We start from the raw sequence: 12,445 nt of genomic DNA on the forward strand, positions 1-12,445 counted from the left end.
GGAAATATTGATGAATCGTGGGTAATTATATTGCATACAGTAACAGCACTGTGGTTATATTAAAAGGAAACAACAGTGAAGACCCTGACAGTAAGAGATATATACTAAAGGATTTATGAAATGACGCAGGCTGGGAGTGTTGGAGGGGGAGTGAGAGAAAATGATGATAATTGCTGAAGCTGGATAATGAATACTTGGGGCAGGGGGTGGTTCATTATTTACTGCTTTGGAGCATGTTTGCAATCTTTCCTAATAAAAAGCCAGAAGGAAGGGAAGGTGAGGGGAGGGAGGGCCTCCCTCTGCCATTAAGAGTAAGCAGAAGCAGAAGTGGAAGGGAAGGGAAGAGAAAGATGACACATTTTTTAAAAAGGGTAGTAGGCCCTACTTTTTCTAAAATAAAAACAAACAAAAAAAAAAACACTTTGAATGATGCAAAACCCACAAATACATGTGAAACCAAACTTCTTCTGTCTAACTGATCCTAAAATAACACTTCACTAAGAAAAGTCCTCTTTGCCCATAGACCATAAAAACAAAATGCACATACTGAAAAGGAAGCACCAACAGGCCTTCGGATCCACTTGGGTGGCTTCTTCAGAGGCAGCACTATACTATGCTGAGAAGTCTGCTGTGGAATTTGTAATGGAGGAAGAGGTTGTCCTGTGCCAAAGGGATCAAGATTCCCAAAAGATGATGAAAGCTTAAAAAAAAAAAAAAAAAAAAAAGTGAGAATACATAACTTCACAAGACTACTCTTCTTTTATCAAGTCATATTCAAGAAATTTTTTTATCATAAGTATCCAATTATTCATCATTGCTGAACAATCAAGTCATTTGCAAAATAATCACATAATATGATAATGCTTTTCAGTTGTTATGATCAAGAACCTTGACACTTTCCATTTACCTTGTCAACTTGTTTCTGCCTTAAGCCATCTGTGCTCCCTCCCATAATGGAATAAACACTGATACGTCCATCAAAGGAAGCAGCTGATAAGACAGCAGGATTTCGGGGACACCACTGAATATCAAAGCACCACTGTGTATTGGTGGGAAGTTCATATAACACCTAAACAAAAACAGAAAGGGGTATAGCAACTTTATCACCAAAACACATGAATTAATGTGGTCAACTAGTACAGCTAAATTAAACATTTTCTTTTTGCCAGAAAAAAACAAAACTAAGATTAAAATATATATATATATATGAATGAAAGAAAAATGTACAAGACTGGTCCATTATTAAGTTCATCAGTTACTTAAAAAATATTCAACCACATTCAAAACAAGGACAAAAACAAGGAGGTTTTACTGTTTTCAAACAATAAAAAAAAGAGAAGAGAGGGAAAGTAAGGCAAGCATATAAATTATGTCATACCTGATAATTAACATAACCCTGGTAAACATGTAAAGGTGAGACAGGACCACATTTCTGCTATGGTTGGTGGCTGATGACCCCAATATAAGTCAATTGTCAAATGTTTTCTGAAAATAGCTTCATTTAGAAAATGCTTATAAGAAAATTAGGGCCTAGATTGTAAGCTCTCATAGCAGTCACATTTATTCCTGAGTTTAAACTGTTATTACTAAATTCTGAGATGCTGTGTTCTTTGTGTATAACCTGGTAGTTCCCTGGAACTTTAGATATCTGTGTGACACCTGAAACTCAGACTTCTGCAGCTCTGAAAGTCAGCATTACTCAATACACCAATTGTTACAGAAACTGAAAAAAGAGATTAGACTTCAATTAGAAATTTGAATGAAGCTGATCTTTGAGGACTAAGGTAAATCAGAATACAGGGTAAAGGATGATACCGTTTGTATCTTGGGGCAGGGGGTGGTTCATTATTTACTGCTTTGGAGCATGTTTGCAATCTTTCATAACAAAAAGCCAGAAGGAAGGGAAGGTGAGGGGAGGGAGGGCCTTCCTCTGCCATTAATAAATCCTGCATCATTTCATAAATCCTTTAGTATATATCTCTTACTGTCAGGGTCTTCACTGTTGTTTCCTTTTAATATAACCACAGTGCTGTTACTGTATGCAATATAATTACCTGCGATTCATCAATATTGCCTAATACCTAATCTGTTTTCATTTTTTCCTGATGGTAAGGCCATATACTGATGAAGAGAGATGGGAAGAGTTTCAAAGATTTGTTATACTCACAGTTCCCTCTGGAGAGGGCAGCATACCACATGGGGCCACATGGGGAAAATGCCAGGGTCAGTCACAAGCGAGAGAGAGAGCAAGTGGGGCTGAGAAAGTGTCTGTACTGTGGTTTCTCTGTAAGTGTGCAAGGGTGGGCAGGGGCATGCTGGTGTGTATTTGAAAGTGGCACACCTGCCACCGTGTGAGACCAAAGGAAGAGATGTTTATTTTGTCCAAAATTTTAATTTTCTGTAGCATACCATCTAACTTAACCTCTCTGTTATTTAAACCAGATAATTACACAGAACCTAGAATAAGGGATGAGATCTTGCTATTCTGTAAAGATGAATGTAATACCCCGATACATTCCAGAGTAACTTGGGCAGAAAATTAAAAAGTCCCTTGAGGGACTGGAGAAAAAATGTGCAACTATTAAACTTCCCCACCTGGGGAATTCCTGATATTCTCTCAAGCATTAGGGACTTCCAATTTAATAAGCCAAGCCCTCCATCTTGAGGCTTGCTCTTATGGAACTTATTTCTGTAATGGTGAAGCTAAGCCTAACTATAATTAATTATGCCTTAGAGTCACTCCCACAGAACCTCTTTTGTTGCTCAGATGTGGCCTCTCTCTTTCTAAGCCGAACTCGGCAAAAAAAAAAAACTCACTATACTCCTCCCTATGTGGAACATGACTTCCAGGGATGTATGGCTCCCTGACAACATGGGATATGACTCCCAGGGATGAACCTGGCCCTGGCATCGTGGAACTGACAGTGCCTTCTTGACCAAAAGGGGGAAAAGAAATGAAACAAAGTTTCAGTGTCTAAGAGATTTCAAAAAGAGTCGAGAGTTCATTCTTGAGGTTACTCTTAGACAAGCTTAAGCCAGATACTGCAAATTGCCACAGTATGCCAAGTCCAAGCAATAGTATTCCCGAAAACCCTAAAGAATACCATGGGCTCTAAGACTCTATAAATGTTTTACTTAGTAAGTTTATTTTTTCAGAAACTTAAGGCCTCCAGATAGCTCCTATACCAGATAAGCCCTGACCAAGAGGTACCAGTCTCTCCAAGAAAATCAATCAGTTTCATTCCTCTACCCCATAAGGTCAGCACCCTCTTTCAGCAGGAAGAGGTTAGAACTGTCATTGCCCAGATATCCCCGAAGATTGAGAGAATGGTCAAATGAGAGGAGTTATAACTGAGAAGTTAGGATTCAACAAATGATTGTAATGACTGAATCGTTATACAGATATTTCTTTTTAGTTTTAGTTTATTGAAATAGCCAGAAGAAAAATATCTGAAATTGTTGAACTGTAAACCAGTAGCCTTGATCTTTGATAATGACTGTACAACTACCTAGATTTTCTCTTATGACTGTGTGATTGTAAAAACCTTGTTACTGACACCCTTTATCCAGTGTATGGTTAGATGAATAATAAAATAAAGAAATGCAGGGTTGGGGGGAACCTGAGGTTTTTGATTTTTTAAAATTTTCATTGTAGTAACATTCATACAACAATTTCCATTTTAAACACTTTCAAGTATACAATTCACTGGTGTTAATTACATTCAAGGTTTTTCTGTTTTTTATTGAAATGGTAGTAGTAGATGCATCTGAAAGATCAGAAAACTCAGAGACAATGTGCTAAACTCCAAAAGATCAATGGTGTCTTGCCTCCCAATACCCAAACAACCATTTTTAGACGTTTCATCCGAAGACAAAGTTCTAAAAATAATTTCAAGGGGGAAGAATTCATTGAAAAATCTAGCTTTTAGTCAAGAAGGCAAGTACATGCATTCCTCCTGTTGCAAAATCATAACACAATTTTGCTTTCTTTATCAGGAAAATTTTTTAAAAAGTAGAAAATGGCTGATATAAAACCTTTGCAAAATTATGATTGCTGCTAATGCCAATTATTAAGGGTTCCTCAGAGGCACAAGGTTTTGAGGTTTTAAGAAATAAGTCAAATAAGCTTAATTTGGGCTTCATGTCATATTTAAAATGTTTCGTTTTATAAGGAATCTGAACTAAGTTAAAGATACTTTTGTGCTTAAATTGGTAGACAAGAATACTCACTCTCAGATTAATAATACTGACCAAATGCATGAGCACCTGTCTATTCCTAATTTGCTTTTGAGTTAAAAAAATCTTTTTTTATTACAGCAGCTGTAGGTTTACAGAAAAATCAAGCAGAGTTCTCATATAATCCCCAATATACACACAAATGTTAAAAATTATTAACATTTTGCATTAGTATGATACCTTTGTTACAAATGACAAAACAATAACATTATAATAGTATTATTAACTATTAACTATACTCCATAGTTCACATCAGGGTTTACACTTAGTGTTGTACACTTTACGGATTTTTTTTAAAAATTTTATTCTGGTAACATATATGTAACCTAAAATTTCCCATTTAAAGAATATCCAATTATACAATTCAGTGGTGTCACATTCACAATACTGTTCCACCATTATCACCAGTCTTTACCAAAAATTTTACATCATCTGAGACAGAAATTCTATAACAATTAAAAATTAACTCCTCATTCTCCACCCCAATTTGGCCCCTTAGTCACTTGTGGCCTAGTTTTTGACTTTGTGAATTTGCATATTCTAATTATTTCATAGAAGATCATACAATATTTGTCCTTTTCTGTATGCCTCATTTGATTCAACATGATGTCTTCAAGAATCATTCATATTGTAGCATGCATCAGAACTTCCTTCCTTTTTACAGTCAAATAATATTCCATTGTACATACATACCACATTTTGTTTATCCATTTATCTTTTGATGGACACATGGGTTGCTTCCATCTTCTGGTAATTGTGAATGATGTCTCAAACACTGGTGTGCAAATATCATGAGTCCCTCCTTTAAATTCTTTTGGGTATATACCTAGAAGTGCAATTTTCTGGCATAATGACAATAAAACACTTCAGTTGTTTTCTGTGATTCTGACTGCACTTCCCTAATGGCTAATGTTGTTGAGCATTTATTTATGTGCTTACAGGCCATTTGTATATCTTCTTTGGGAAAATGTCTTATCAAGTCTTTTGCCTTCATTTCTTAAATGGGTTGTCTGTTTTCTCACTGTTCAGTTGTACGATATATATATAAATATATTGGATATTATGTCCTTATCAGACATATTGTTTCCAAATATTTTCTGTAGGCTGCCTTTTAATTTCTTTTTTTTTAAACTTATTTATTTTCTTTTATTTTTTTAAAAATTTTTATTGAGATTGTTCACATAACATACAATTACCCAAAGATCCAAAGTGTACAGTCAGTTGTCCCTGGTACCCTCATACAGCTGTGCATCCATCACCATGCTTAATTTTTGTTCAATGTTTAGAACCTTTTCATTACTCCAGACAAGAAATAAAGCCAAAGATGAGAAAAGAAAAGAAAAAAAAAAAAAAAAAGGGAAGAAAACAAAAGAAAAGGAAACTTGAATCCTCCCATATCCTTAACCAACTCCCCTCAATTGCTGACTCGTAGTATTGGTATAGCACATTTGTTACTGTTTATGAAAGAACGTTGAAATACTACTAACTGCAGTATATAGTTTGCCATAGTTATACATTTTTTCCTATATGCCCCTCTATTATTAACTTCTAATTGTATCGTCATACATTTGTTCTGGTTCGTGGAAGAGATTTCTAATATTTGTACAGTTAATCATGGACATTGCCCACCATAGGATTCAGTTTTATACATTCCCATCTTTTGACCTCCAATGTGCCTTCTGGTGACATATATGACTCTGAGCTTCCCCTTTCCACATCATTCACGCACCATCCAGCACTGTTAGTTATTCTCACACCTTGCTACCAAAACCTCTGTTCATTTCCAAACATTTAAGTTCATCCTAGCTGAATATTCCGTTCATAAAAGCAACCACTCCCCATTCTTTAGCCTCATCCTATATCTTGGTACCTTATATTTCATGTCTATGAGTTTACATGTTATCATTAGTTCCTATCAGTGAGACCCTGCAATATTTGTCCTTACGTGTCTGACTTATTTCACTCAGTACATTACCCTCGAGGTTTTGTCATCAATTCCCCCTTTTTTTTAAGATTGTTTTGTTCACGTCACACATTCCATCCTAAATAAACAATCGATGGTTCTCTGTATGGTCACATATTTATGTGTTCACCACCTTCACCACTATCTATATAAGGGAATCTACATTTCTTCCACAAGGTAGGAGGGAGAGTCAAAGAAGGTAGAGAGGCAAAAGAAAAAGAAAAAAGAAAGAGGAGGAAAAAAAATGACAGCTAGGAACAGCAAAAGGAAAAATAACCTTAAATCAAAGTAAAGTGTCAGACAACACCACCCATGTCAAGTGTCTAACACGCCTCCCCTCTTCCCCCTCTTATCTGCATTTACCTTGGTATATCGTCTTTGTTACATTAAAGGAAGCATAATACAATGATTCTGTTAGTTACAGTCTCTAGTGTACGCTGATTGCATCCCTCTCCCAATGCCTCCCCATTTTTAACACTTTGCAAGGCTGACATTTGCTTGTTTTCCCTCGTAAAAGAACGTATTTGTACATTTTATCACAATTGTTGAATACTCTAGATTTCACCAAGTTACACAATCCCAGTCTTTATCTTTCCTCCTTTCTTCTGGAGTCCCACATGCTCCCAACCTTCCTCCCTCAACTGTGTTCATAGTTATCTTTGTTCAGTGTGCTTACATTGCTGTGCTACCATCTCCCAAAACTGTGTTCCAAACCATGCACTCCTGTCTTCTCCTATCACTCTGTAGTGCTCCCTTTAGTATTTCCTGTAGGGCAGGTGTCTTGTTCACAAAGTCTCTCATTGTCTGTTTGTCAGAAAATATTTTGAGCTCTCCCTCATATTTGAAGGACAGTTTTGCCAGATATAGGATTCTTGGTTGGCGGTTTTTCTCTTTCAGTATCTTAAATATATCACACCACTTCCTTCTTGCCTCCATGGTTTCTGCTGAGAGATCCACACATAGTCTTATTAAGTTACCTTTGTATGTGATGGATTGCTTTTCTCTTGCTGCTTTCAGGATTCTCTCTTTGTCTTTGACGTTTGATAATCCAATTATTAAGTGTCTTGGCGTAGGCCTATTCAGATCTATTCTGTTTGGAGTACTCTGTGCTTCTTGGATCTGTAATTTTATGTCTTTCATAAGAGATGGGAAATTTTCATTGATTATTTCCTCTATTATTGCTTCTGCCCCTTTTCCCTTCTCTTCTCCTTCTGGGACACAAATGATATGTACATTTTTGTACTTTGCTTCATACTTAAGTTCCCGGAGACGTTGCTCATATTTTTCATTCTTTTCTCCATCTGCTCCTTTGCATGTAGGCTTTCAGGTGTTTTGTTCTCCAGTTCCTGAGTGTTTTCTTCTGCCTCTTGAGATCTGCTGTTGTATGTTTCCATTGTGTCTTTCGTCTCTTGTGTTGTGCCTGTCATTTCCATAGATTCTGCTAGTTGTTTTTTTGAACTTTTGATTTCTGCCTTATGTATGCCCAGTGTTTTCTTTATAGCCTTTATCTCTTTTGCCAAATCTTCTCTAAACTTTTTGAACTGATTTAGCAATAGTTGTTTAAATTCCTGTATCTCAGTTGAAGTGTACGTTTGTTCCTTTGGGCCATAACTTCCTTTTTCTTAGTGTAGGTTGTAGTTTTCTGTTGTCTAGGCATCTGACCTCCTAGGCCACCCCAATCAGGTTTTCCCATATGAGAACAGGCTCAGGTCACAGAAAGAGGAAATGTATTTCCCTGATGATTTTTCTTAGAGGACTGACAAACCCTTTGCTTTTCTGCCTGGCAGGTGCACGTGCCAGCGTGTCACCAACTGGTGTAAGGGGTGTGGCCCATGGCTCTCCTCCCCCAGGCTTTGGGGTCTGGTTCTGGTAAGGCAGGCAGTAGAGCTGGGCCCCTCCCTTTCCTCTTGGGAAGCTATGCCCCCTCCAGAGAGGTCATCTGCGTATCAATAAGTTCTTTGTTTCTCTGACTCTGCAGGTCAAAGTGCTGCAGAGGCTTTCTTTACTGCAAAGCACTGTGGGCTGAAAATGGCTGAGGCTTTCTCCACGGAGAAAGAAAGGGACAGAAAGCTCCCAGATTCACCTGTCAGCCAGAGGTAGCACCCGATCCTCTGGGCTCCCTGTCCTGAGACAGATATGACTCCTGACTCTCCCAAAGTCAGTTGTCACCAAAAGCCTCTGTCTGCTTGTTGAGGATTCACTGTCTGTATTGAGCAGTTAACATTAAAACTCCAGTTGGAGCTGGGCTGAGGTACAGGCGCTTGTTCAAAGAGTTCTGCTCTCTAGCACCGCGAGGCTTCCATGAGGGAGGGGCTCTCGGTGCGGGTCCGCAGTTTTTACTTGCAGATTTTATGCTGCGATCTCGGGCATTCCTCCCAATTCAGGTTGGTGGATGATGAGCGGATAGTCACATTTGTCTCCCCACAGTTATTCCAGGTTATTTACTAGTTTTTTGGTTCTTTATGATTTGTTCCAGGGGGACTAACAGTCTTCCACTCCTCTCTATGCCGCCATCTTAGCTCTGCCTTTTAATTTCTTGATAAAGGCATTTCATATATACAAGTCTTCAATTTTGATGAAGTCTCATTTATCTATTTTTTCTTTTGATTCTCATGCTTTTAGTATAAACTCTAAGAAACCACTGCCCTACACAAGTTCCTAAAGATGTTTCCCTACGTTTTCTTCTAGGAGTTTCATAGTTTGGGTTCTAATATTTAGATCATTGATCGAGTTTGAGTTAATTTTTGTTTATGGTATGAGGCAGGAGTCCACTTCATTCTCTTTAACATGGCTATCCATTTTTCCTACAACCATTTATTTAAGATACTATTCTTTACCCATTGAGTGGACCCGACACCCTTACAAAAATCAGTTGGCCATATATGATGGTTTATCTCAACTGTTGGTTCAATTCTGTTGTTCTATATGTCTGTCCTTGTGCAAATACCACACTTTTGATGACTGTAGCTTTTTAACAGATTTTAAAATTGGTAAGTATGAGTCCTCCAACTTTTATCAAGATGGTTTTACTCTTCCATATAAATCTGATGATCTGCTTTTGCACTTATGCAAAGAAAGCTGTTTGAATTGCATTGAAAATATATATATATATATATATATATATATATATATATATTTGGGTAGAACTGACATCCCAACAATCTCCCAATCCATGAACATACAATGTCCTTCCATTTCTTTGGGTCCTCAACTTCTTTCAGGAATGATCTGTAGTTTTTCATGTACAAATCCTTTATATCCTTGGTTAAATTTCTTCCTAGATGTTTTATTCTTATAGTTGCTATTGTGAACAGAATTTTTTTCTTGATTTCCTCTTTGGGTTCTTCTTTACTAGTATACAGAACCACCACTGATAATCGCCTGTTGATTTTGTATTTTGCTACTTTGATAAACTTGTTCATTAACTCTAGTTGCTTTATTGTGGACTTTTCAGGATTTCGTATATATAGGATCACTTCATCTGCAAATAGGAAGGTTTTACTTCCTCTTTTCTAATTTGGAGACTTTTTGTTTCTTTTTCTTGCCTAATTACTCTGGCTAGAAAATCTAATACAAAGTTGAATAACAATGATGTCAGTGTGCATCCTATCTTGTTCCTGATCTTATGGGGAAAGCTTTCAGTCTTTCACCACTGAGTACGATGTCAGCAGAGTAGGTTTTTCATATATACTCTTTCACATTGTTAAGGATATTTCCATCTATTCCTAGTTTTCTGAGAGTTTTTATCAAGTAGAGCTGCTGGATTTTGTCAAATGACTTCTGTGAATCAACTGAGATGATCATGTGTTTTCTCCCCTTCATTCTATTAATACGGTGTATTACATTAACTGATTTTCATATGTTGAACCACCCCTGCATTCTTCAGATAAATCTCACATCATCATGGTGCATAATTCTTTTAATTTGCTGCTGGATTAGGTTTGCTAGTATTTTGTTGAGGATTTTTGCAGGTATATTCATGAGAAGTATTGGTCAGTAATTTTCTTTTCTTGTGATATCTTTATCTGGTTTTGGTATTAGGGTGATGGGGGCCTTAATGAATGAATTATGGAATGGTCCATCCTCTTCAATTTTTTTTGAAGTGTCTGAGCAGGATTAGAGTTAATTTTTCTTGGAATATTTGCTAAAATTCACCAGTGAAGCCACGTGGTCCTGGGCTATACTTTGTTTGAAGGTTTTGGGTAAGTGACTGAATCTCTTTACTTGTTATTGGTCAGTTCAGATCTTCTATTCCTATTTGAGAGTTAGTGTAGGTAGTTTGTATGCTTCTAAGAATTTGTCCTGAAATTTCGGATAGGTTATCTAATATGTGGCATAAAATTGTCCCATAGGGTCCTCTTATAATCTTTTTTGTTTCTGTGGGGTAGGTAGTAATGAAGCCAGTAATCCTCTGCCCCAGGCCACTTTGATTTGATTGTGTCTCACACTGATTTAGCTAACTGCAAGCTGCTTCTGTTTGCAGGGCAAGTTATGGGAAGATAAATCAGAGAGTAGTGTCCTGGTTAAGTCTTTCAGACTGCCACACAATAGACCAGCACCAACATACAGGTACTGCATTATGTGCATAGGGGTTACCCCACTCCCTCTCACACAAGGCCAGGGACGCAGAATGAAAGCACAGGCTGGCTCCACATTGCACTGGCGGTCGGGGGGAGTACTCAGCAAGTGTACCTCCACTTTCTCCTACTGGTTTTAAGTTGTGGTTTCTTAATTCCACACTCACTGTGCAACCCTCTACCTTTCTTAGAGGAAGATGACTCTGCCAGTTTTTCTAGCTGTTCAAAGATTCTAAGGGGTGGGCAGAACCCCGGAGCATGCTACGTTGCTGTCTTGGTTGACCGGAATCTTTAAGTTGTAGCAGGCACTAAATATTTATTCCTTCAACGTCCAAGCATACACAAATAATCACACACAAAATTTCACTTTCTCAAATTATATAACTAAGAAACAGACACTTATTTTCATGAACTCTGAGCTTCCTTGTTAAGGCAAAGTACAAAACGCAATTTTTTTATTTAGTCTACAAGTCTTGAGGTGAAATATATTATTATTTTAAATTTTTTTCTTTTATCTCTCCTAATGTTAATGTTTTCATATTCTTGCAGACATGGTTGTATCTGAAACTTTAAACCAGAAACCAAATAACTCAAGTGATTGCTTTCATTTTAACAGCATAGGTTATAAATTTATGGAAGATACTGTGTTGAACATGTTACCACAATAAAGCTTAAAACAAAAAAACAACCAAAAAGTAAAACAAACAAACAAAAAAACTACTGAAGATACTCCATATTTTTAATAGTATTCCACCAGGGTAATTAATAAAGCTATATCATAAGTAGTTGCCAATAACCCACATTAACATAGAAAATGCAAAAGTCAAGAATCAAAGCTGTAATTAAAAATCAATGCTCTCTTGCCCAATATTGAAAGGGAGGAAAACCATTCAAATATTAAGAAGAATGGTATAAGTAATAGTTAAGAAAGCTTTTTAGCCCATAAGCCAAAGCAAAAAAAATTACGTTAATACAACATGTTTATTTAATAAGGCAGAATTTCTATGGGCAGGATATATAACAATTGTTACACTATAAAGTAAGTATTATATATAAAGTATTACATTCTCACCACTCAGAAGAGATATGAAAAACTTTATCTACTGCTTTCCAAAAGTCAAAGAGAACTTTCAAGAATGGTAAAGCAAGAATAGGACCCAAACCTCAAACAGTCCTACCCCGAAGACTGATTTCCACACACTACATGTGAAATAAACTATTTCTGATTCAGGTAAACTCCTTGTATTGGAAATGTGGAACCAATTAATAATTTCAAATATACTATTTAATGACTGATTTTTTTTCTGGTTGAAATAGCTGAGCTTAGATAATATTCCTGGTAAAATCTCTGCCCTAACATTTCATACATAGCTCCAGTAACTTTCACAAGTCCTTAATTATAAAAGAATATATTAAAGAATATGTACGAAAAATTTCTTGCTTAGATAAAAATAGATACTACAATGATTAAAAGGTTTAGAAACATTTCTTCCCTATACCTCTCCTGTGTTTGGGTTGGAGCAGAGGATCTTAGCATCTTTTCCACAGCTCAGCAATAATTCAGGATCTGCCATGCTCCAAGCAATTGCCAAAATACCCCTATTAAAAAACACAAAGGGATAAGAATTTTTCAACCTTCAGGAATCCAAATTTCAAATTATTTTTTTCT

The 12,445-nt window shown here is 36.7% G+C and overlaps 1 protein-coding gene across 7 annotated transcripts in view; it reads right to left on the reverse strand.

Moving 5' to 3' along the window:
* Positions 1-12,445, reverse strand: part of SEC31A (SEC31 homolog A, COPII coat complex component) — a 92,471-nt gene that overhangs the window by 57,633 nt on the left and 22,393 nt on the right. For all 7 annotated transcript variants that reach the window (XM_037830115.1, XM_037830112.1, XM_037830113.1 and 4 more), the window contains exons 8-10: positions 12,276-12,375; positions 908-1,069; positions 548-700 (exon numbers count right to left, since the gene is read on the reverse strand). In XM_037830115.1, the coding sequence (XP_037686043.1) occupies positions 548-700; positions 908-1,069; positions 12,276-12,375 (415 nt within the window). The remainder of the gene's footprint in view (positions 1-547; positions 701-907; positions 1,070-12,275; positions 12,376-12,445) is intronic.

Source organism: Choloepus didactylus, chromosome 3 (assembly GCF_015220235.1).
Source record: "Choloepus didactylus isolate mChoDid1 chromosome 3, mChoDid1.pri, whole genome shotgun sequence".
NCBI lineage: Eukaryota > Metazoa > Chordata > Mammalia > Pilosa > Megalonychidae > Choloepus > Choloepus didactylus.